This window comes from Ornithorhynchus anatinus, chromosome 2 (genome assembly GCF_004115215.2).
Source record: "Ornithorhynchus anatinus isolate Pmale09 chromosome 2, mOrnAna1.pri.v4, whole genome shotgun sequence".
Taxonomy (NCBI): domain Eukaryota; kingdom Metazoa; phylum Chordata; class Mammalia; order Monotremata; family Ornithorhynchidae; genus Ornithorhynchus; species Ornithorhynchus anatinus.
In genome coordinates, this window is record NC_041729.1 from 152,903,575 (window position 1) to 152,930,568 (window position 26,994).

At 43.4% G+C, this 26,994-nt stretch overlaps 1 protein-coding gene and 1 non-coding gene across 5 annotated transcripts in view; both read left to right on the forward strand.

Moving 5' to 3' along the window:
• Positions 1 to 26,994, forward strand: part of TMEM117 (transmembrane protein 117) — a 537,883-nt gene that overhangs the window by 445,877 nt on the left and 65,012 nt on the right. For all 4 annotated transcript variants that reach the window (XM_029057972.2, XM_029057969.2, XM_029057970.2 and 1 more), the window contains one exon: positions 2,926 to 3,085. In XM_029057972.2, coding sequence (XP_028913805.1) covers positions 2,926 to 3,085 — 160 coding nt within the window. The remainder of the gene's footprint in view (positions 1 to 2,925; positions 3,086 to 26,994) is intronic.
• LOC114809820 lies at positions 26,659 to 26,796 on the forward strand. The gene has a single exon (XR_003757595.1). It is a non-coding gene; the product is annotated as a small nucleolar RNA SNORA7 (small nucleolar RNA).

Consider the following 26,994-nt stretch of genomic DNA (forward strand, 5'->3'; position numbering starts at 1 on the left):
AAGCTTCATACTCTGAGATGCATTGCAGTAACATGCAGAGATTATGATTATCAAATAATTATTTTGGTCTTTTAATGACATTATTATTACTGCTGTATGTCTAGTGTACTTTCTAGTGCTAATCACACCGTCTCTTCCCCGCCCGCTTTGTACCTTAGGGCACAGATTCTCTTGTGTTTGCAAATTCCAGCTTTATTTCCCTCACGTATAAATGCTAATAACAGTGAAAAGAAACTGCTTCTGCTTTTTTCTGACTCTATCTAGTATGGTGTTCCCCAGAATTTGAAAATACCAATAAAGATGGATTCATCCTATCTTCCTGGCAGTGGGGTAGGAGACAGATTCTCCTGTCCCCAGTGGCCTTCTTGGTCTGCCCTCCATTGGTTGAAAAGACTGCAAGAGATTGCTACACACTGCCCAGTGTGCAGTTGCATAAAGTTCAAAAAGGATTTTTTTTTTTAAGGGCCGAGCTGTCATCTTTGTAAACAGATTTCAAAAGAAATTTAGGGGCTAGTATGGCCAGTCACAGCACCAGCACTTTAAATAAGGTGCACCTTTGTTAAACTTGCACGAGGGTCAAGATAGGGTACACCCGAGAAACTTTTCTCAGCAGTTTCTATATACTAGGTGTGCATATGTCAACGCCGTGCCAACACTGAAAAATAAATTGATGAAATATAAGCAATACCCCAGTATCCATCTCAGTCCAAATCTGGGAGCAACCAATTTCATTAGGGATATTTTTTCCACCATACTTCTCAAGTTTATTAGTTATTTAAAAAAAAATTCCCTGGGATAAAAATAACTGTGGTATTTGTTAAGCAGAGAAGCAGCGTGGCTCAGTGAAAAGAGCACAGGCTCGGGAGGCAGAGGTCATGGGTTCTAATTCCAGCTCTGCTCCTTGTCAGCTGCGTGACTTTGGGCAGGTCACTTAACTTCTCTGGGCCTCAGTTACCTCATCTGTAAAATGGGGATGAAGACTGTGAGCCCCATGTGGGACAACCTGATCACCTTGTATCCCCCAGCACTGAGAACAGTGCTTTGCATATAGTAAATGCTTAACAAATACCATTATTATTATTATTATTATTATTATTATCATTAAGTGCTTACTATGTGCTAGGCACTGTACTAAGCACTGGAGTAGATACAAGATAATCGGGTTGGACACAATTCCTGTCCCACATAGGGGTCCCAGTGTCAATCTCCATTTTACAGATGAGATAATGGAGGCCCAGAGAAGTTAAGTGACTTGCCCAAGGTAACAGAGCAGACAAGTGGCAGAGCCAGGATTATAAATCAGGTCCTTCCTATGCACTAGGCCACACTGCTTTATTGTGCCTTCATTTTTTGAAAGACAGATCCTCAGATATTTTCTATATATTTTCCTGAAGACTGATGTAGACACTAAAGAATGAGAAGGAGCATAATCTAGTGGATAGAGCATGGGTCTGGGAGTCAGAGGACCTGGGTTCTAATATCGGTTCCATGGCTTGTCTGCTGTATGACCTTGGGCAAGTCACTTAACTTCTCTGGGCCTCGGTTACTTCATCTGTAAAATGAGAATTAAGTATGTGAGCCCCATAGTAATAATTATGGTATTTATTAAGTGCTTTCTATGTCCCAAGCACTGTTCTAAGAACTGGGGTAAACGGTAATCAGGTTGGACACAGTCCCTGTCATTCATTCATTTATTCATCAAATCATATTTATTGAGCGCTTACTGTGTGCAGAGCATTTTACTAAGCGCATGGCAGTGTATAATACAACAGTAAACAGACATATTCCCTACCCACAGAGAGCTACCAATCTAGAGTGGGGATAACAGACATCAATACAAATAAACTTACATATATGTACATAAGTTCTGGGGGGCTGGGAGCGGGGGAGGGCAAAGGGAGCAAGTCAAGGCGATGCAGAAGGGAGTGGGAAGTGAGGAGTGGAGGCCCGCTGAATTTGGCAAGGAGATAATTGCTGACCTTTGGAAGGAAGTCTGTGGAGTGAAGAGGCCCGAAGCCAGATCAGAGGGGGTCAAGGAGACAACAGGAGGAGAGGAATTTGAGACAGTAGGTGTAGACAACTCGTTCAAAGAGTTCATAAAAGAATGGTAGGAGGGAGATGGGGCGATAGCTGGAGGGAGCCCTGGGGTTAAGGGAGGGGTTTTTTTCCAATATGGGAGACATGAGCATGTCTGAAAGCAGTGGGAAAGAAGCTATTGGAGAGTGAATGGTTGAAGATGGCTGTTAAGGAGGGAAGAAGGGAGGGGGCAAGAGTTTAGATCAGGTGTGAAGGAATGGGGTCTGAATACGCATATGGAGAGAGTGGCTTTTGAGAGGAGGCAGTAGAGCTCCTCTAGAGATACTGCTTGGAAGAAAGGGAAAGTTGAAGAGGCGGGTGGAATGGGGAAGAGACTGAAGAGAGGCAGGGGTGATTTTAGGTAGCTCACACCTAATGGTGTCAATTTTCCTAATAAAGTAGGTGGCCAGGTCACTGGGGGCAAAGGAGGAGAGAGGCGGGGAAAACAGGGGGCCTGAGGAGGAAGTTTAATGTCTGGAACAACTGGAGAGAGTGATGGGAATAGGTATCAAGGGCTCACATTCTTAATCCACATTTTGCAGATGAGGTAACTGAGGCACAGAAAAGTTAAATGATTTGCTCAAGGTAACTCAGCAGACAAGTGACAGAGCTGGGATTAGAACCCATGTCCTCTGACTCCCAGCCTCATACTCTTGCCGCTAGGCCATGATGCTTCCCTGTGAGGGACATGGACTGGCTACAACTTGATTAGCTTGTGTCTACCCCAATATTTAGAACAGTGTCTGGAACATAGTAAGCATTTAACAAATACTCTAAAAAAAATGAACAGTTTTCTCTGTTGCTGATTTGTTTTCAGTCTTTTCAAAGGATGTTTTTGTTTTCTTGCAGGACAGTTCTCTTCACCCTGACGTCAGTAGTTGTCCTTGTCATCACCACTGACTGGATCAGCTGGGACAAGTTGAATCGTGGATTTCTGCCAAGCGATGAAGTCTCCCGAGCCTTCTTGGCTTCTTTCATCTTAGTCTTTGACCTTCTTATTGTGATGCAGGTATGCTGTGCTCCTGTTTTCTCAGGTTACAGAAATTTCCCACTCCTATTTCCACTAGAGCAGAGAGAGAGAAAGAGAAACCTGCTACAGACCTCATAACATTAAATAAACCTGAGGCTTGTGGTCGCCGTTAATATAGGGGATTCAGAGGGCCCCACGTTTGGTATTTTATTTTAAAGAAAGAGTTGGCTTCTTATTACAGGATTATGGTTGATTAATTATAGGTGCATTACCAGGGTAAGCATTTGAGCATTGTCCAACATTGAGGGTATTTCTGCTAAAGATGCCGGTTTTAAGAAAGTCATTTGGTTAGTGAAATTGTACATGTTTGGATGGTATACATTTAGCAAAACAAGCTAAGAGGTAGCCAAGCAGACTTAGATTTTTCAGAACAGTGGGAAAAAAAAGGCAGTAGAAACCTTTACGTGCCTGGAAAATCGCCATTTGCTCATAGTATTCACTAGAGATTATTCCCTTTTTATGTAAATGATTGCTCTGCTTAGCATTACGTTGTCTGTACAAAAATATCTCACTAGCCAAGGTAACTAGTGAGCTCAGGTGTTGAAGTGTCTTCAGGCTGCCTGAGTGAGTCTGAATTCCACAGTTAACAAAATAACACTTGCAATTTTTGACATTTCAGCCCACCTAACAAATGGAGAGCCATTGTCCCTTTATAATTTCTCAGTGTAATTTGATTTTCCCATATTGCAGGGTAGCATGTTTACCAATCCTGTTAATTAGTAAGCTCTCCTGGCCCATAATTACTTAATTGGGTTTACATGAATTGAAAAATAAAAGTGTGACAGTTTAAAGTGAAACTAATATATAACCCTATAAAGTGTGAGGCCAAACAGTTCTTGATTATTTTTGAAGAATTTTTATGAATTCAAATTATCATAAATTCTTCCTTTCAAATATTTTGTATTTCCTAACCCAAATAATTCCTGGCCTGTTGCACAACCCCTTGATGTTACCTGTCTTTTTTAAAAGATGGTTTCTTAAGTAGATTGTATACCAAATACCACAGGAAGTGCTGAGATACATACAATTTATCAGGTGGATGCGATACCTGTCCCAAATGGAGTTCATAGACTAGGTGGGAGGGAGTAGGGAGAAGCAGACTTGCCTAATGATAGAACATGGGCCTGGGAGTCAGAAGAACCTGTGTTCTAATCCCAGCTCTGCCACTTGTTTGCTATGCTTGGATTAGAATCCATGAAGTCATTAGGATCCAGTAGCAATACAGGCAAAAGCTTGATGAAAGTTCTAAATCCCCATACATTAGTTCTGCATTTTATGATATTCAGTAGAGATACGGAATGTTGGTTTGAGACTCGGTACATCAAACTAGTGAATAGTACCTGGAGGACATATATCAGTACTCCCTACTCTACAGAAGTATCTTCAAATAGACTCCACGTAAAGACTAATTTCTACGGCACCAAAGGAAGGGTGAAATTTTCTACATCGGAATGCATTTATGTCATAGATCTCTGGTAGCTTTCATCTTGAACTTGACAGGTCTCAGTTGTCTGGCGGCAGTACATGGCTATTTCAGTAAAAGCATACAATAAAGTTCCAGCACAGTATTAAAGTACATAAGTGAATCCAGAAACAGCAACCGGGACTCAATCACTTTACTTCCAGGGTAACCTGTTTCTCAGTTGTAATATTACTGACTTGCAGAGCCCTCAGATGTCGATTACAACGGCAGCAGGGGTAAACAAAAATATTGGATTGTCATTTGCATTTGAAAATGATATAGGAGTAATTAAATGATACAAATGAAAGTATCAATGAATATCAATACTTGATTATGTATAAGGCGGGAATTGGAATCAACTGACTTTCTCTGGAATATACTTTTAAGGCCTTGAAATGCCGTCATTGGACATGATGTACAGTATTCCAGTGTGTAATATTTCACAGTCAAAACCATTTTTTCCCTTCATTTTTATCTGAAGGTTCATTAGAAAATGAATCCAAATTTTTAAATTTCAACTTTTCACACCCACAATAACACACAGTGTAGGTCAATCTTTTGGAATGATGAATGTATCGATCATTTATGTATGCATCAACCAATCAGTCATTTATTGAGTGGATACTGTGTGCAGAGCATTGTACTAACCACTTGGGTGACTGCAATATAACAATACAATAGAGTTGGTAGACACGTTCCCTGTACACAATGAGTTTAGGATTATAGGGGGGAATTTGTGGATATGTATATACGTGCTGTGGAGCAAAGCAGGAGGGTGGAGGTGAATAAAGGGAACAGATCAGGATGATCCAGAAGGGAGTGGGGAAAAAAAGAAATGAGGGTTTAGTCAGGGAAGGTCTCCTGAAGGAGATATGGCTTTCAATCAGGCTTTGAAGGTGGAGAGAGTCATCGTCTGCCAATTGAGATGAGGAAGGGCATATCAGAGGCAGGATGTGGTCGAGAGGTCAGCAGCGAGATGGATGAGATTGAGTGCATATTATGAGCCTACAGTCTAGAGGGGGAGGCAGATATTAATGTGAATGAAGAAGTAATTTATAATATATAATTTAAAACTATGTACGTGAGGGTTGTGGGGTTTGGGGTGGGGAGAATATCAAGAATCCAAAGGGTACAGATTGAGGTGCACAGTGACACAGAAGGGAGAGTGAGCGGGGAAAAGAGTGCTTAATCAGGGAAGGCCTCTTGGAGGAGTTGTGACATTAATAATGTTTTGAAGGTGGAGAGAGTAGGGGTCTGGTGTTTATGGAGGGAGAGGGATTTCCAGGCTGGGGGATGGTGTGGGAAAGGGGTCAGCAACCAGATAGATAAGATCAGAGAGCAATGTGTAAACTGGCACTAGAGGAGCGGAGTGTGCAGGCTGGACTGGAGTAGGAGATTAGAGAGGTGAGTTATGTTGGAGTGCTTAAATCCAATGGTAAAAAAAGTTCTGTTTGATGCAGAGGTGGATGGGCAGCCAATAGGGCTTCTTGAGAAGTGGGGAGACATGAACTGAACATTTTTGTTGATAAACAATCTGTGCAGCAGAGTGAAGTATGGACTGGCGTGGAGAGAGACAGGAGGCTGAGAGGTCAGGGAGGAGACAGATGCAATAGTCAAGGGTGGATTTTAGCAATGTTTTGGAGGTAGAACCAACAGGACTTGGTGACAGATTGAATATGTGGGTGGAATGAGAGAGATGAGCTGTAGACACCAAGATTATGGGCTTGTGAGGTAGGGAGGTGGTGTGGTGTGGTCTACATTGATGAGAATGACACTGGGAAGACAGGGTTTGGGTGGGAAGATAAGGATTTCAGTTTAGGATGTGTTTCATTCGAGGTATTGATGGGTCATGCAAGTAGATATGTCTTGAAGGCAGGAAGAGGTAGATATGTCTTGAAGGCAAGAGGAAATGAGCAGCCACATAAGGTTCTTGAGGAATGGGGAAACCTGGACAGAACATTTCTGCAGAAAAAGAACCCAGGCAACAGAATGAAGTGTGGACTGGAGTGAGGAGAGACAGGAGACAGGGAGATCATCAAGGAGGCTGGTACTGGTACAGTAATCAAGGTGGAATAGGGTAAGTGCTTGCATTAGCTGTATAGTTTGGATGGAGAGGGAAGGGTAGATTTTAGCGGTTATGAAGATTAAAATGAGAGGATTTAGTGATAGAATGAATATGCAGGTTGAATGAGAGAGAGAGATGAATCAAGAATAATGCCAAGGCTATGGCTTGCAAGATAGGAAGGATGGTGGTGCTGTCTTCAGTGATGGGACAGTCAGGGGGAGGACAGGGTTTGTGTGGGAACATAAGGAGTTCTACTGTTGACATGTTAAGTTTGAGGTGATGGTAGGACATCCGAGTAGGGATGTCTTGAATCTGGAGAAAATGCGAGAATGCAGAGAGAGAGAAAGATCGGAGATGTAGATTAGGGAATCATCTTCATAGAGATGGTAGTTGAACCCATGGGAGGGAATGAGTTCTCCAGTGGAGTCGATGAAGATGAGGCCCCCTCTAGAGAGGGCAGGAGGGGAGACCGCATCATCTGCGGTCTGCGGTCTGACCATAACCTTCTCACCTGCCTCATCTCTCACACTCCCTCCCCCTACAAATCTTCGCTACTGCCCCACAGAGACCTCCGCTCTCTCGATCCCATCCGTCTTTCCAATAGCATCTCGCCTCACCTTGCCGCCCTGTCCTCTCTTCCCACTCTCGACGAGCGGGTCTCCGCTCTCAACTCCACCCCTCTCTACTCATCTCGACTCTCTCGCCCCCCTTTCCCTCCGCCGCTCTCGCTCCACTAACCCACAGCCCTGGATCACCTCCTCCGTCCGCCTCCTACGCTCCTATGCTCGAGCTGCTGAGCGCTGCTGGCGAAAGTCCAAGCACCAAGCCGACCTCACCCACTTCAAATTTATCCTTTCCTGCCTTAACTCTGCCCTCTCCTCTGCCAGGCAAAGCTTCTTCTCCTCCCTCATCGACACCCATGCCCGTCACCCCCGCCGATTGTTCCGGACCTTTAACTCTCTCCTTAGGCCCCCTGTTCCTCCCCCTCCCCCATCTCTCACCCCTAATGATCTGGCCACCTATTTCCTCACGAAAATCAACACGATCAGGTCTGAGCTCCCCAAAGTCACCCCTCCGCCTCTCCCCTCCCCCCCAACAACCCCCTCCCCTACTTTCCCATCCTTCCCTGCAGTATCCTCAGAGGAGATCTCCTCCATTCTCTCAAATGCCACCCCCTCCACCTGCGCCTCAGACCCCATTCCCTCTCACCTTCTTAAAACCATCGCCCCTGCCCTCCTCCCTTCCTTAACTTCTATTTTTAACCACTCAATCTCCAAGGGCTCCTTCCCCTCTGCCTTCAAACATGCCCACGTCTCCCCCATCCTAAAAAAACCCGCTCTTGACCCCACTTCCCCCTCCAGTTATCGTCCTATCTCCCTACTACCCTTGCTTTCCAAAATCTTAGAACGAGTCATCTACAATCGATACCTAGAATTCCTTAACTCCCATTCTCTCCTAGACCCCCTCCAATCTGGCTTCCGTCCCCTCCACTCTACCGAGACTGCTCTCTCTAAGGTCACCCATGACCTCCTTCTTGCCAAATCCAATGGCTCCTACTCCATTCTGATCCTCCTTGACCTCTCTGCTGCCTTTGACACTGTCGACCATCCCCTCCTCCTCCATACCTTATCTCACCTTGGCTTCACGGACTCTGTCCTCTCCTGGTTCTCCTCTTACCTCTCTGGCCGATCATTCTCGGTCTCCTACGCTGGAGCCTCCTCCCCCTCCCATCCTTTAACTGTTGGAGTTCCTCAAGGGTCAGTTCTTGGCCCTCTTCTGTTCTCCATTTACACTCACTCCCTCGGTGAACTCATCCGCTCTCACGGCTTTGACTACCATCTCTACGCAGATGACACGCAGATCTACATCTCCGCCCCTGTCCTCTCCCCCTCCCTTCAGGCTCGCATCTCCTCCTGCCTCCGGGACGTCTCCACCTGGATGTCGGCCCGCCACCTAAAACTCAACATGAGCAAGACTGAGCTCCTCATCTTCCCTCCCAAGCCCGGTCTGCTCCCAGACTTCTCCATCACCGTGGATGGCACGACCATCCTTCCCGTCCCGCAGGCCCGCAATCTCGGTGTCATCCTTGACTCGTCCCTCTCGTTCACCCCACACATCCTATCCGTTACCAAGACCTGCCGGTTTCACCTCTACAATATCGCCAAGATCCGCCCTTTCCTCTCCACCCAAATGGCTACCTTACTATTACGGGCTCTCGTTATATCCCGGCTAGACTACTGTGTCAGCCTTCTCTCTGACCTCCCTTCCTCCTCTCTCGCCCCGCTCCGGTCTATTCTTCACTCCGCTGCCCGGCTCATCTTCCTGCAGAAACGATCTGGGCATGTCACTCCCCTTCTTAAACAACTCCAGTGGTTGCCTATCGACCTCCGCTCCAAACAAAAACTCCTCATTCTAGGCTTCAAGGCTCTCCATCACCTTGCCCCTTCCTACCTCTCCTCCCTTCTCTCTTTCTACCGCCCACCCCGCACGCTCCGCTCCTCTGCCGCCCACCTCCTCGCCGTCCCTCGGTCTAGCCTATCCCGCCGTCGACCCCTGGGTCACGTCCTCCCGCGGTCCTGGAATGCCCTCCCTCCTCACCTCCGCCAAACTGATTCTCTTTCCCTCTTCAAAACCTTACTTAAAAATCACCTCCTCCAAGAGGCCTTCCCAGACTGAGCTCCTCTTCCCCCTCTACTCCCTCTGCCATCCCCCCTTTACCTCTCCGCAGCTAAAGCCTCATTTTCCCCTTTTCCCTCTGCTCCTCCACCTCTCCCTTCCCATCCCCACAGCACTGTACTCGTCCGCTCAACTGTATATATTTTCGTTACCCTATTTATTTTGTTAATGAATTGTACATCGCCTTGATTCTATTTAGTTGCCATTGTTTTTACGAGATGTTCTTCCCCTTGACGCTGTTTAGTCCCATTGTTCTTGTCTGTCCATCTCCCCCGATTAGACTGTAAGCCCGTCAAACGGCAGGGACTGTCTCTATCTGTTGCCGACTTGTTCATCCCAAGCGCTTAGTACAGTGCTCTGCACATAGTAAGCGCTCAATAAATACTATTGAATGAATGAATGAATGAATCTGCGGAGAGCCAGGTTTGAGTGATGGCAAAGAGGCGCTAGTGACTGAATCAAGGTCAGGTCTAAGTTGAAGGGAAGCTTTCCCATGATGGAGCGGGGGTTCCACAAGCTTCATTTGGCTGAAGGCTGGGGGAGGAGAATGCTGCAGGATGAAGGGATGTCACGAAGGGTGGAGTTTTATGGAAGTGAGATGATGGGGGCTGGAGCTGGGATGGGGATGAGGGGTGGCACTGGGATAAGGTAACTGGCGTGGGGATGGGTGGAGGAGGAGAATGGGGGTGGTGCAAAGGGGTGAGGTTACATGGAGGGGAAGGAGGGAGCATGCTGGGAAAGGGGACAGGGATGGGCTGAATGGAGGGCAGAGATTGAAGGGTCATGGTGAGGTCATGGAAGTTTACTGGAGGTAGGTGACCTTATTAACAGAAATAACTGCTTAATCCCATGGTAGCCTGAATAACTTGGTGAAATGTAACCTGGTCCTTGGTTCCTTGAGAATAAGGGGATGAGAGTTAAGGAGCAAACCAGAGGCTAGGTTGATGTGAAGGCAGACAACTGTCAGTATTTAAAAATCTGGGTCATTGTCACCTGGGTGTCAGACGACCACACATGGAGATTCACTGTGGATAGAGAATTCACTGTGGAAGTGCCTACCAATGAATAAATAATAAATGATAGCAGTACTTGCTAAGCGCTTACTATGGGCCAAGGACCCATGTGCTGGGGTAGATACAAGTTACTCAGGTTGGCCACGTGCCTGTCCAACATGGGGCTCACACTTTTAATGCCCATTTTACAAATGAGGTAACTGAGGCCCACAGAAGTTAAGTGAGTTGCCCAAGGTTACACAGCAGACATGTGGTAGAGCCAGGATTAGAATCCAGGTCCTTCTGACTCCCAGGCCCGTGCTCTATCCATTGTCACATTGCTTGTACTCTCCTAGGAGTGTAGTACAGTGCACTGCAACAGCGTGGCTCAGTGGAAAGACCCCGGACTTGGGAGTCAGAGGTCATGGGTTCAGATCCTGGCTCTGCCGCTTGTCAGCTGTGTGACCGTGGGCAAGTCTCTTCACTTCTCTGTGCCTCAGTTACCTCATCTGTAAAATGGGGATTAACTGTGAGCTTCACGTGGGACAACCTGATTACCCTATATCTGCCCCAGTGCTTAGAACAGTGCTCTGCACCTAGTAAGCACTTAACAAATACCAACATTATTATTGCAAACTGTAAGTGGTCAATAAATAAGTAATAATAGTACTAATAATAGTAATGATAGCTAGTGCTTAATGGATTGATTCTAATAATAATAATAATTGTGGTATTTGTTAAGTGCTTACTATTTACCATGCACTGTACTAAAAGCACTGGTGTGGGTACAAGCAAATTGGGTTGAACATAGGTCCTGTCGTATGTAGGGCTCACAGTTTCAATTCCCATTTTACAGATGAAATAACTGAGGCCCAGAGAAGTAAAGTGACTTGCCAAAGGTCAAATAGCAGACAAGTGGTAGAGCTGGGATTAGGACCCTCTGACTCTCAGGCCCATGCTGCATCCATTACATCATACTGCTTCTGTGTTCTCCACTGTGGATTCAGACCTGATGTCAGTGCCCTGGCGTGCGGATGGTGGGGGGTGGTTCCGATGTCCGATGACCTGATCCTTGCCGGTTTGTGGTCTCTTGGTGGAGAGACTTCAGCGTCTTCAGGCAAGTCTCTGTCCCAGGAGATGTTTGATGGTCTGCCCCCGTTTGTGGCAACTTGGCGGAGAGATCCCAGGGTCCTGAGTCATGTCTTTGTCCCAGACAATATTCGATGCATCTAAAAATGCTTCTTTTGGTTTGCAGTTAATTCTTGGACTCAAGATTACTGTGATTTTCTCTGTTGGGCATAGTGGCCAGCTTCTGTTGAGGCATAATTCTCAGTAAAAGTCACAATCATTTGATCTTTACTAGGCAGATCATCATTTTCATAATGAGATAATTCCATCTTCTCTGAAATAATAGAATCTGCTTCTTTGAAATGTCTTAAGCCCTGATGCTATATGAATGGAGGATGACTTTTTTATTTTTATATTTCCAATAAGCTTGATAAACATTGATTGGAATGAATATGGTGTGATATAAATACTTTTTGGATCTATCAATAGTAGTATGCATATAAGTACTATACTAGGCACTTAAGAGAGTCCATTATAGTTAGTAGACAGTCCTTGCCCTCAGGGATTTTACAGTCTAATGAGGGAGGTAAGCATTATAATAAATAGTAAGGAAACCAATAAGTGCAAGGATATGTACACAGTCCTGTGGGGATGTAGTGGGGGGGGAGTACCCACGGGCTTGGGTGTAGGAGAGACAGTATGCTGGGAGTGGGGAATATAAAGGGATATGAGACTTTAGTCTTCTAAAGCTTCCTGGTTCAGATTCCAGTAATAGAAGTTTGGGCAGATGAAACCTGTTTACAGAAATATTTATCCCCAGGGTTTTGAGAGCTCCATAAGGTTCCCCTCTGTAGCAAAGAATCTGAGCCCTATCGTTCATTCATTCATGCAATCATATTTATTGAGAGCTTACTTTGTGCAAAGCACTGTACTTAGCATTTGGGAGAGTACAGTACAAAATCAAGCAGTCACATTCCCTGCCCACAATGAGTTCACAGAAAACAGAATAACCTGTATTACTATATCCCCTGCCCGCCCTCCCCACTCCCCCCACCCCCCAGCCTTTTTATTTTGGGGAAACCTTGAAGGAAGCCACTGCACCAGTTAGCCCACTGGTGAACAGACCTAGTGTTGGTAGAACAATTTATTTTTTTAAATTGCAATTGCTAAGTGCTTCCTATATGCCAGTCACTTATTAAGCACTGGGGTAGATACAGATTAATCAAGTTGAACACAACCCAGGTCTCACATGGGGCTCGCAGTCTTGTCCCCATTTTTCAGATGAGATAATTGAAGCCCAGAGAAGTTAAGTGACTTGCCTGAGGTCCCACAGCAGACAAATGGTGGAGGTGGGATTAGAACCCAGGTCCTCCCGACTTCCAGTCCAGGCTCTATCCACACTGCTAACCCTCAACCCACCCCTTTCATGACAGAATGGGGTGTCATGGGTTTTTCCCCAGAAATTTCCCGTTCTTCCCAAAGAAATAGGGTGTGGTGAAGCAGGCAGCTTCAAGGGTGGTCAGGTGGCCCTCCTTATTGATCCTTGTCTTCTCGTGATCTGTATCTTTTCTCCGCAGCTGACCTTTTTCCTACTTCACAGATCTGGCTTTTCTCCTTACATCCCTAAGTAAATCTAGCATCCTGCCCTACATCCGTAATAATGATAATGATAATGATAGAATTTGTTAAGAGCTTATTATCTTCCAGGTGCTGTACTAATCACTTGGTGGCTACAAACTAATGGAGTTGAACACAGTCCCTGCCCCATATGGGGCTTACGGTCTTAATCCCCATTTTATAGGTGAAGTAACTGAGGCCTAGAAAATATTAATAATTAATTCATATTAATACTTGTGGTATTTGTTGATCTCTTACTATGTGAGAGGCACTGTACTAAATGCTGGGTGGATGCAAGCAATTCTCACATTCTCAATCCTTCTTTTACTATGAGGTAAGTTACCTCAGATGAGGTAACTGAGGCCCAGTAAAGTGATCTGCCCAGGGTCACACAACAGACAAGTGGCAGATCCAGGAATAGATCTCATGATCTTCTGACTCCCAGGCCTGTGCTCTATCCACTGTGCCATGAAAGTGAATTGTCCAGGGTCACACAGCAGACAAGTGGCAGATGTGGGTTTCGAACACATGACCTGCTGACTCCCAGGCCTGAGATCTATCCACTGCACCATGCTGCTAGGAAACCTGGCATTCTGCCTTACATTCTTTAGCCCTACTGGGGTCCGGCCCCTATAGACCCTATCTCCCTCCCACCCCCATTATGAACCTAACCCCCTTTTCCAGGCCAGGTCATGTTACCTCAAGTGGCCCCTCCCATACTCCTTCTGTGCTCTTCTCTCTCCCAACCATGTTTCAGATGAGACACTGGGGGCCATAAGTTAATAGGTGAGTAGGGTGGCAATACACTGGGGAAGCAGTGTAGCTCAGTGAAAAGAGCCTGGGCTTCAGAGTCAGAGGTCATGAGTTCGACTCCCCACTCTGCCACTTGTCAGCTGTGTGACTGTGGGCAAGTCACTTCACTTCTCTGTGCCTCAGTTACCTCATCTGTAAAATGGGGATTAACTGTGAGCCTCTTGTGGGACAACCTGATTACCCTGTATCTACCCCAGTGCTTAGAACAGTGCTCTGCACATAGTAAGCACTTAACAAATACCAACATTATTATTGTCAAGTAGCCTGGTGTAGTAGCGAGTGCACAGGCCTGGGATTCAGAAGGTCATGGTTTCTAACCCCGGCTCCACCATTGCCTGCCATGTGACCTTGGGTAAATCACTTCACTTCTCTGAACCTTAGTTCCCTCATCTTTAAAATGGGGATTGAGACTGTGAGCCCCACATGGGACCGGGACTGTGTCCAACCCCATTTGCTTGGATTCACCCCAGTGATTAGTACAGTGCCTGGCCCATAGTAAGAGCTTAAAAAATACCATTATTATTATTATTATCAATTCTTACATCTGGGAATTTTAGATGTGATACCCATTTAAGAGCAAAGTGACCAGAGCAAAGTTCCGATGCTGTACAATAGCACTGGAGACTAGCAGGGGGTGGTGACCCCAGGGAGTCTTCATCACTCACATTTACCAGCTATTTTGCCTGAAACCTGCCGAGTCTGTCCAACCATGTCCTGTCCTAAATGGTTGTTCTGTCAGGTGTTGTTCACAACTAATGGCATGGCCCCAGCAGGCATTCCCCTCTACTGGCTTTTTCACCCTTACCCACAGGGAGGTATAAGTCAGGCTTTCTGGGCACCAGCAGCAGCATATTAAGGAAAACTTGGGACAGTGTTGAAAGTTAAGAAAAAAATATAGTAGGAAATAATAATGATAATAATGATTATGGCATTTGTTCAGTGCTTATTATGTTGCAGGCACTTTAGTAAGCTCTGGGCTGGAACAGTAAATCAGGATGGATGCAGTCGTTGTTCCACATGGGGCTCACAGTCTCAATCCCCATTTTACAGATGAGGGAACTGAGGCGCTGAGAGGTGAAGTGACTCGCCCACAGCCACACAGCAGAGTGGCAGAGTCGGAGTTGGACCCAGTACCTTCCTACTCCCAGGCCTGTGCTCTATCTAGAGAAGGGAAAAAGTCGGGGAGATGAAACTTCAGAAATAGCGGCTGGAGGTTGTTTTATTAAGGAGGTATCATTCCCTACTGGCACATCATAACTTGAAAAAGTTAATGGGAATCTTTCCGTATTTGGAGAATAGCTGTGAAGTGGAGTCATTCTTCAGCCTTGGAAAGATTTCTATAGTTTTTGTCATTCCTTTACAACACAGAAAACACAGTAATATTATCTTATATAAAGGAGCTGGAGAATTGAAAGACAGAACACTCCAGTTGTATCAGATGATCCTCCAATAGAAATAATGTTATTCCTCTCTGCGGAAGCATAAGTTTAGAAATGGTTAGGATCCAGCGGCAGTACTAGTGAGACCTTGAAAAAAGTTCAGATCCCCATAAAAAATTCTGCATTTTATGGTATTCAACAGAGCTCTGGAAAGCTGGTTTGAGACTTTTCAACTTTCTATAAAACAACCTGTTTATTTTGGGTGTAGCACATTTTTCCAAGCTGAAGGGGAATATGCAATTTGCAGAATTTTCATGCCTTCAGAAGGTAGTGTTAAAGAAATGTTTCTTGTTAAATAAAAAAGCTATTGGCATCTAAGAGTACTATACCATTAGTCATATATATACATATATACATATATATATATATATGAAATCTAAATGTATGAGTATCTTTGGTAAATTGAAAGGATTCATGTTAGTAGAATAGCCTGCATCTAGAAAAAGCTGTATATTTGTTAGTTTCTGGGGAAATTGAATGTTACACAATCTCATCCCCATTTAAACATTTAAAAAGCTTTAGATGTTATAGGGAATGGATAAAAGTAAGGTCAATTGGAAACTTTTATAGAGTAAATTTAGTCATGTATGTCTTATATGTTCTTGTAAACATGTATGTACATATATATATATATATATATACACACACATATATTCAGCTAATCTTAAAGTGACTATTACTCTTCTTGTAACTGAAAGCACTAAATCATTTTAGAAACACACATCACCTTGGTGATACAACTTGATTTAGATAGATTTCACATTAGTTAATAAACTTGAGTATTTTTTTAGAAAGTGGCAAAATTTCAATATAGAAATATGACTTGTTACCAGTAATTTATGAAAGGGACTCCTTTTACCCTATACATTATGCTGCTTTTATAATTTTTTGCATCACTATGAATTGTAGAATTTTTGCATCACTATAAATAATAGTTGAATTGCAAAGATAGTAGTAGCAGCTCTTTTTCAGGGAGAAACTGAAACAGTTTGAAACTTTAATAACAAGTTCTACTAAAATCCTAAATGAATATGACATGCCTTCCTAGCTAATTAAATAAGTATCTTTTTCACAAATATAAAGTAAATGATGTATGTTTAACTCTATCCTACCAATAGTGATTATTTTGGAATACTACCATGTACAAAGGGACCTTGCTAATTAGGAAATTGAGCTTTAAAGTGTTTACTACATTTTCAATAATAGGATAAAAGGTGACCTTTTAGTATGCAGTAAATTAAAGGAAAGCTTTCTAAGGAAAGATTATTCAGATGGGAGAAATTTTAACTAGCACTTTAATGAAATGAGATTTTCTTTCAGCAGTAAAATTCTAACCCCCGTGAACTGCATGTAGGAAGACTGTTGGTCACAATCCTGTAAACTGCCTGGAATAAAGATGACTTATTGCATCAATGGAACTTCATCTGTCACAGTGACAGACCTAAAAATTATGGTCTGGTGAATTAGTTGTGTATTCTGCATTTGCATTGTTGATAAAGCCACAAGGCATTATGTACTTTGCCCTCTTGGAACTTCCTTTAAAATGCAATATCTCTTTCTTGAGATGGCCTCAAGGAGACAAATATTTAAACAAAGACATCAAAAATCCAAAACCCGCATTACTAATTCGCCGAGATCTTAAGTGGGTCCACAGTAAAAATTTCGGTTAGCTATTCATGAGAAGCTTTACTACACTTCTTTTTTTTTCTGATTCCCAAATTGCCCAGCAGAATGTCTTAATTTGCTGAATGTATAAATGTTACTTACTCCTGAGCAGGATCTTCTTCCAGCTGCTGTACAGAGCTAATCATAACCACTGTGCTTCAGGGAGAAGAGCAATTTCAATGAACTGCTCCCAGAATCTATCTCCAGGTTTGGGTCTGGGCTGTAAATGAGGCCGTAATACTGAGCGAGTAGTCACACCCTCCATATTGGATTTAACAACTTTTTCAGGGCAGATGGCATTTTTGGATGCCAAGAGCACAATTAACTATTGCCATGTTAAACATGTTTCAGAGGACCAAAATAGATGGTTAATTTTGTATCTGAAAACATGTTGGGAATTCAACTTTGGCAATGAGCCACTGGTGGTTTATATGTTCTTATAGAGCCTTTTTTATGCCAACCCCAAAGTTCAGTTCACCCTAGGGGAAAAATGGAGACTGTGCCCCTCTCCCTTCCTACTTTTTACTCTCCAAGTTTAAAATCAATCAGTAGTATTTATTAAGAATCTACTGTGTGCAGAGCCCTGAAGTAAGTGCTTGGGAGAGTCCAATAGAGTTAGTAGATATGATCCCCACTCTAAAGGACTTTATACAAAGAGATATTCAGCTGCTAGGTAGTAGAGCCATGATAGTCAAGAATATCAGAAAACCTAGTGTTTCCATTATAGTTCCCAGAAACCTGAGAAAACATATTGTCCCCAGAGAAAACATATTGTCCCCAGACTTCTACAAGTAATAATAATAATAATAATAATGACAATAATAATAACTGAGGTATTAAGCACTTCCAACGTAATAATAATAATACTGGTTTCCTGTGCCAAGCTCCATACAGTTGACATAGATCTAATATAAATAAGCAGCCTAGACATAGTGTCTGTCCCACATGAAGCTCACAGTCTAAAGGGGAAGAGGATTGTAAGCTTGTTGTGGGCAGGGAATCGCTTGTTTATAGTTGCATTGTACTCTCCCAAGCACTTAACATAGTGCTCTGCACACAGTAAGCGCTCAATAAATACGATTGAATGAATGAATAAAAAAGGTATCTCATCCCCTTCTGATGGATGAGGAAACTAAGGCATAGAAAACATTAGTATTTGCCCAAGGTTACACAGCAGGCAGTAGTTACCCAAAGCCTAGGAACCTGAGGATCAGAATGGAGAAAGAAGCAGGGTGCTATGTATCTGTCCAGGAAACATTACAGATACATATTGTGTTCTTTTCCAAAAGAGCTCTCAAACTTTCCAGGTGATCTTTGATTACTCAAATACACTCCCTTTGAAAATCTGAATGATGTTTATTTTCTCAACCCAGACTGGTTTATTGGACAGCAACATCTCATTAGATGCCAAAGTATTTCTCATAATTCCCTCATTTTGGACATTTTGTGACCCTAAAATAATAGAGAGGCAGTCACAAAAGGGATGAGGAAATGTGAGACAGCAGAGGAGAGAAGTCAAGGCTGGAAAAGTAGATTTGGTATCAACCATATAGAGATGCTACTTGAAGCCATGGAAGCAATGAATTCTCCAAGGGAATGGGTGTAGATGGGGAGTAGAAATGGACCTAGAGCTGAACCTTCAGAGAACCCCACTGTCAGAGGGTGGGAAGCAAGGAAGGAGTCTGCAAAAGTGTTTGAGAAAGAGCAGTCAGAGAGATAGGAGAACCAAGAGAGGACACTATTAGAGAAGCCAAGATTATATAATCTTTCAAGGAGAAGAGAGTAGTCTTTAATGTTGAAGATATCAGGGAGATCTAGGAGGATTAGGGTAGAGCAGAGCCAAAGGATTTCCCCAGAACGTCATTGACTACGTTAGAGAGAGCAGTTTCCATGTAGTGAAAGGGACAGAAGCCAGATTGGAGGGGATCAAGGGAATTGGAGGAGAGGAAGTGGGGACAGCGGGTGGAAACAACTTTCTCAAGACATGTGGAGAAGAATGGTAAGAGGAAGATGCAGTGATAACTGGAGGGAGCCCCCTCCCTCCTACCCCACTCTTCCGCCTTCCTGCCCCAACTTTCCCTTTGGCTCTTTAAATCCCCCACAGTCTGTTCCTCTGCCGCTAACCTCCTCACTGGGCTTCATTCTCGCCTGTCCTGCCGTTGACACCTGGCCCAAGTCCTACCTCTGACCTGGAATGCCCTCCCTCCTCACATCCGCCAAACTAACTCTCTTTTCCTATTCAAAGCCCTACTGAGGGCTCACCTCCTCCAGGAGGCCTTCCCAGCTTGATCCCTCCCATCCCCATTGCCCCTACTCCCTCCTTCTACTCTACCCCTTTCCTCTCCCCATAGCACTTGTGTATATTTATATATATTATTTATTACTCTATTTTCTTAATGCTGTGTATATATCTATGATTCTGTTTATCTATTTTGATGGCATTGATGCCTGTCTACTTGTTTTGTTTTGTTGTTTGCCTCCCTTTTTAGAGTGTGAGCCCACTGTTGGGCAGGGATTGTCTCTATCTGTTGGTGAATTGTACATTCCAAGCGCTTAGTACAGTGATCTGCACACAGTAAGCACTTAATAAATACAACAGAATGAATGAATGAATACTCTTTAGGAAAGAAGACTTGAACTCTGGAAGATTTTGCCTAGTCATGTCTTCCTTCTTCATATTAATACAGATGTAAATATTCTACTTATTGTTCATTTCTTCTGAATTTTAAGAAAAAATGAGTGAGGAAATCGTTTTAGACTGCCTTTGGGGTTTCATCTAGGTCTCTTGTGTACCTTTCTAGCTCTGCACCAGATTTCTGTTTCTGTGTGACACGTATGAGCAAACCACATGGTTCTTGCTAGAATAAAATGTACCAAATTCTGATGGAATGTTTTAATAGATCCCTATAGGGATCTAATTGAGCCTGACAGTATAACACCAGCATAACCAACTTTTCAATTCTCATGACTGGGAGCATCAATCCTATCAAATGTTTGAAGCAGAACTTGATGCCAGCCACAGTGGCATAAAAACAATATAAAAGAAAAAGAAAACTATTACATCTTGATATCAAGAGATTTGTTGAAATCTTTACAAATCTATTCCTATCAACAGCTTCTAAGCATCGAATGAATTTTCATTCTGACTTAGAGTGTAATTTCACTGAGGAATATTTCATTCTACCCTAAGACCTGTGGACATTAATTGATTTTATTCAACACAGATAATAGGGTTCCTTTCACCTCATTTAACTTACACTTCAGGGCAGTTATAGGATGAATTGTAATTTAACTTCCTCCCTCCCTTATCCTGAGGTTTATTGTTAAACATTTTTAAATGTCTAGGATAGTTTGTTTGCTTTTTATTTCTAAATAGAGAGGCCTGGTCTTGCTGAGTCAGGCATTGAATAAAATAAGGTCAGACACAGCCTAAATAAAAACAGCATGGGAGCAGCACAGTATAGTGGATAGAGCATGGGCCTGGGTGTCAGAAGGTCATGAATTTCTAATCCTGGCTCTGCCACTTGTCTGCTGTGTGGCCTTGGGCAAACCACTTAACTTCTCTGTGCCTCAGTTACCTCATCTGTAAAATGGGAATTAAAACTGTGAGCCCCAAGTGGGACAACCTGAACACCCTGTATCCCCCCAGCGCTTAGAACAGTGCTTTGCAAATAGTAAGCGCTTAACAAATACCACCATTTATGTATATATACACTTCACTTCTCTGTGCCTCAATTACCTCATCTGTAAAATGGGGATGAAGACTGTGAACCCTATGCGAGACAGGGACTGTGTCTAACCCGATTTGCTTGTATCGACCCCAGCAGTTACTTCAGTGTCTGGCATGTAGTAAGTGCTTAATAAATACCAAAATAATTATCCATTACACTCCCCACTTCATTGGTGGGCCTCAATTCATGACATGCTTAAGTGGAATGGGTACCAGTTCATCATTTTCTTATTGAATACAGTAAGTAGGTTTGTATTAGAAGAGCAAAGTGTGTGGACTGGCTTGCAATTAGAGAGGAACAAGGACCGGTAAGGGGTTGGCAGTGAGACAGATGAGATGAAGGTACTGTGAATAGATTTTTTTAGAGTGAAATGCATGGGCCGGGTTATAATAGGAAATAACTGAGGCTAGATAGGAGGGAGAGAGCTGATTAATGCCTTAAATGATAACAATAAGACTTATGCGACATGTTAAGCACTTTCCATCTGCCAAACATTGTGCTAGGGTTGGGGTTGATCAGTTAATCAATCAATGTTTTTTGAAGCCTTACTGGATGCAGAGCACTGTACTAAGCACTTGAGAGAGTAACAGCACAATGGTATATCAGACACATTCTCTGCCCATAAAGAGCTTACAGTCTAGAATCTTACAGTTCATTGACACAAAATACTCAGATTGGTCACAGGCTCTGTCCCGCATTCACTAACAGTCTAAGTAAGAGGGAATAGGATTTGATTCCCATTTTGCAAATGAGGAAAACTGAAGCTCAGAAAAGTTGAATGATGTGCCCAAGGCCAAACAGCAGACAAGTGGCAGAGCTATGATTAAATCCCAGGTCCTTTGATTCCCAGGCCCTGGCTCCTTCCACTAGGCCATGCTGATTTTCTTAAAGCCAATGATGAGGAGCTTCTTTTTGAAGCAGAGATGGAGGGGCAGCCGTTGGATATTTTTGAGATGTAGCAAGACGTGCAAGACATTTTTTTAGAAAAACAATATAGGCAGCAGGGTGAAGTATAAACTGGAGAGAGAATATTTTAGCAGCGTGGCTCAGTGGAAAGAGCCTGGGCTTGGGAGTCAGAAGTCATGGGTTCAAATCCTGGCTAAGCCACTTGTCAGCTGGGTGACTGTCGGCAAGTCACTTAACTTCTGTAAAATGGATTAACTGTGAGTCTCACTTGGGACAACCTGATTACCCTGTATCTACCCCAGTGCTTAGAACAGTGCTCTGCACATAGTAAGCGCTTAACAAATACCAACATTATTATTATATTGACATATTGCATATGGTTATATTGTATATTGTTATATTGTATTTTCCCAAGTGCTTAGTATAGTGCCATGCACAGAGTAAGAACTCAATACATATGATTGATTGATTGATTGAGAGAAGAGGCTATGAACCAACAAGTAAGCCTGTCTGGGCTTCCTATCAGGAGTTACCCTCTAAAGAGAGTTCAGCTTGAGAGGGTTATTCATTTCTGGTCTCCAACCTCTTCCTTCTTCAGACTATTCTACACTCTGGAGCCTGGATCATCTTTCGAAAATGTTGTTTGGTAAACGGCTCTCCACAAACTTCCACTTGCTACCAATTGCCCAATGCCCCAAGCTCAACAATTAACCATTGGTTTCAAGACTCTCCCTCAGCTATCTGTCGTAGCTCAGTGGAAAGAGCATGGGCTTGGGAGTCAGATGTCATGGGTTCGAATCCCGCTCTGCCACTTGTCGGCTGTGTGACTGTGGGCAAGTCACTTAACTCCTCTGTGCCTCAGTTACCTCATCTGTAAAATGGGGATGAAGACTGTGAGCCTCATGTGGGACAATCTGATGACCCTGTATCTACCCCAGAGTTTAGAACAGTGCTCGGCACATAGTAAGCGCTTAACAAATAACATTATTATTATTATTATTATTGTTTATGTTCTCATTGCCTGCTACTCCCCATGACCCTCCGCTCCTTCCAAGCTCCAATGCTCTCCGTGTGCTCTTCCTCAACTTTCTTCCCTCTAACTGATGGTTCAAGGCTCTACTTTACCTAGGACTCCCTCTCCCTATAAGTCTACTACACCACCGCTCTGCTCATGTTCAAAGCCATTCTGAAGTCCAGCACCACCAGGAAGCTTACTCCAGTTAAATGCCACCACCCCACATCATGCCATCCCAACACCCTCAGCACTCTGGCTGGATCCCATCCCCTTTCATATCTGGCATATGACCATGCTTCCATCGTCATTCATTCATTCAATTGTATTTATTGAGTGCTTCCTCTGTGCAGAGCACTGTACTAAGTGCTTGGAAAATACAATTCAGCCTCAAATACAATCCCTGCCCAACAAAGGGCTCATCTTCAAAGCCCTACTAAAATCAGAAATCCTCCAAGAGGCCTTTCCTAAGTCTGCAATTCTGTTCATCCTCCCTTTGCTTCATCAGCGTACTTAGATTTAAACGCTTTAAGTGCCTAAATATTCACTCTACCACCACAAGCAGTTTTTTACCTATACATCAGCTATCAATTTAATGTCTGTCTCCCTCTGTAATATGTAGGCTTCTTGGGGACAGAGATTGTGACCACCTTCTCTATTGTTTACTACTTTCCTATTTGCTTAATACAGTGTTCTGCTCAGAATAAACTGGTTGGTTTACAGGTATATATAGATACTCTAATCACCATTCCTCTCTTATTGTTAAAATGATAACAACAATTATCATTATAATAATAACTGTGATATTTATTAAGCACTTACTATGTGGCCAACACTGTGTACTAAGCACTAGAGTAGATACAAGTTAATCTGATCGGAAATAGTTCTTATCTCACATGGGGCTCACAGTCTAAGTGAGACAGAAAAAAGATATTGAATTCCTATTTTACTGATGAGGAAACTGAAGACCATAGAAGTTCAGCGACCTGCCCAAGGTCACACAGCAGGCAAGTGGCAGAATTGGGATTAGAGTTTAGATCCTCAGACACCCAGATGACACCTTCTTTTCATGAAGTCATATTCTTTCTCTAACCCCTGCTGCCACTATTTGTGAATAATCTGTCTGCCTGTCTCACCCCTTAGAATGTAACCACCCTAAGGGAATTTTACTTCTATGCTATAGTTCCAAATGTTAGTCTAGTCATCTGTACTCTTTGGGCACAAAATAAATACTTTTGCTGCTAACTTTTGACTTGAGACCACCCCAGGTTCATTCTTCTCTATGCCAATGGAGAATCAGAATGAGACACTCTTTTCATCTGAGCTCGGAAAGGGCCCTTGTTTAGCATCCTCTGAAACATGAAGGGAGAACCTCAAAGCCAGAAGCGTATTTTCCAAGTCTACCGCTCAAACAAGAGACTTGGCATTTGAAGGTGGGACTATAAGTAAAACTAGCTAAACATTCTAAAGGCCCCAGGCCCACTCCCCTGTTCATTGGTATTCACTTCCTCTTTCTTGTTTTTCTGAAGGTGATTCAGTATCTAGTAGCATCTCCGAAATTAGTTCTGCTTTCTGCTGCAGTCCCATTCCTATAGTTGGTGTCAAGATAGCTACCATTGAGAACAGAAGTATCAGAATGTCCTCTTAGCTGGGAGGGATAAATGTACTTTGTTCTAACCTTAAATTTCTCAATAAGCACAGTGTCTAATAAGCGAATGTTCAGTTCCACAGGGGATGTTTCTTGCATCTGGGCCAAACAATTACGGAACTAATCTAAATTGCACAAATGCCTTCCATTCATCAAGGTCACAGGCTGCAAGACTTTGCAGTCAAGCAAAATATCCCTAATCTGCAAGGTGGAAGAAAGGAAAATCAGAAATAGTCTACTTTTAATTAAAAGATTGATTCACACACTTTCAAAAGATGACATTGTTGGTGATGAAATCCCTTTTGTCCATGCTAATAAAGTCTGAAACGTTACCAACACACCCTTCCACATTGTTTGTACAAAAAGATAGACAATAGCTGTGGCTGCAGGTTTGTCCTCTGTTCTTCCCCCAGGGCATTGTACAGTGCCCTGTACTATAGTGTCATTACTTCTCCTCCTCCTCTTCCCCACTTCCTCCTCCTCCTCCCCTTCCTCCTCCTCTTCCCCCTTTCCCTCTCCTTTTCCCCCCTTTCACTTCCTTCTCCTTCCCCTTCTTCTCCTCCTCTGCCTGTCTATACTGTGAGTTTTCCCCTCAGAAGTCTGATCATTGTGAAGTCTTTGCTAGGGCAGAAGTGTTCCTCTCCTGTTTGCTGCCCTAGGGGCCTGCCTGTCCCTGTAAGGATCTCCCAGCAGCCCACTGCTGTGTTACACTGTTTGAGGCCCGGCTTCAACAACCTTCTAACAATTCATTCTGCCCTTCTTGATGAATAATAATTCACCCAGAGCTCATAGTCCAGTGCTCTGCACACATGAAACAGAAACTCCTCACTCTTGGCTTCAAGGCTCTCCAAGGCTCTCCATCACCTTGCCCCCTCCTACCTCACCTCTCTTCTCTCTTTCTACTGCCCACCCCACATGCTCCACTTCTCTTCAAACTCACCTCCTCACAGTTCCCCGTTCACATCGATCCCACTGTCAACATCTGACCCACGTCCTACCGCTGCCCTGGAATGCCCTCCCTCCTCACCTCTGCCAAACTAACTCTCTTCCCCTCTTCAAAGCCCTACTGAGAGCTCATCTCCTCCAAGAGGCCTTCCCAAACTGAGCTACCCCTTTTCCCTCTGCTCCCTCTCTGCTCCCCCTCTGCCCTCTACTCCTCCCCTTCCCCCTACACCTCCCCTCAGCTAAGCCCCCTTTCTCTCTGCTCCTCCTCCTCCCCCTACCCTTCCCCTCAGCACTGTGCTCATTTGTATAGATTTTATTACCCTATTTATTTTGCTAATGAGGTGTACATCCCCTTGATTCTATTTATCATGATTATGTTCTCTTGTTTTGTCCATCTATCTCCCCCGATTAGACTGTGAGCCCATTATTGGGTAGGGATTGTCTCTACCTGTTGCTGAATTGTACATTCCAAGTGCTTAGTTCAGTGCACTGCTCGTAGTAAGCACTCAATAAATACTATTGAATGAATTGAATGAATGAATGATTAGTTTATTGGCTACAGCCATCTAACTGGATCAATGCGGGGTTGACCTGGAGGACTGTGAACTTGTGAGGTTTTAGAGAGGGAGAATAAGTGCACTACATTAACTTCAATAACTCTAAACTGTTAACTCCTTTGGGCAGAGAACATATCTACCAACTCTGTTGAAATCTCCCAAATGCTTAGTACAGTGTTCTGCACACAGTAAGTGCTCAATAAATACCATTGGTAGTAGCAGGCATGAATACTGTGTTGATCTGCATATATACATTTTGATAGACACATGCAGGAATATAAGGGACAGGAATATCTATACAGAATCTACAGTTCATTTGTGTGCCTTAAAGACTGTTCCATATTAAATAACCGCACTATTTGGAATGCTCCCTCTCCCAGGAATACCATGCAAGAAAAGATCATTTGTTTTTTCTGAATTGGTGAATTAGTTTTAAGTGGTTGTTCTGATGAGGAAATTGATTTACCATTTGTTCAGACAATTGAAAATCAGTTGCGTTTGTCCATTACTTCTTGTTCATTATTCCACTTTACCTAGAAAGTCTACTGTTTTTTTCCCTGTCAGCCCATTTTAAATGAGTTTTACTGTGAATCAGCAAGTCTGTTTGGTACCAAAGAACTTTGCTGTTCTCTGTCAATTCCTCCAATTAGTCAATCCTCCTCTGAATTTGAACAAGCTGGATTTTCTCTTCTCTCTCTCTCCCCTTTGGTAGATTGTTGCAGTTTTGCTTTCCCCAGAGGTTCTATGGAAGAATTTCAGAGACTCTATCTTGTATTACAGAGACAAAATGTAATCTGGGCTACAGTAAAATGCTGTTTATTCTAGTTGTAGACCCAGTTTCTGAAAAAGGTACTGGAGTTAAAGAATCTCGAGATGTTTTTATATCACACACACAGACACACACACACAACCTGTGCTTATAATAGAGAGATATATATGCATGTATATACGCATGGCCCCTCTCAGGCTAGCACCTGGAGAGTTTCCAGTACTCTACCAGTCTTGTTTATGGGAGGGAGAGTCAAGCAGAGGCCTCCCCATTCCATTCCTAGCTTAGGCAGTGGCTAGTGAGTGGAAGGCCATCTGCTACCAATCAAAATGTACCTATGCTGGGCAGCAGCAGCATGGGAGAGATACTCAAGGATGGACTCTCAAGTTGACTGTGAGGAAGGAAGCGACCGTTAAACCTCTTCCATATTTTTACCAAGAAAATTCTATGGATGCACTAATAATAATAATAATGTTGGTATTTGTTAAGCGCTTACTATGTGACGAGCACTGTTCTAAGCGCT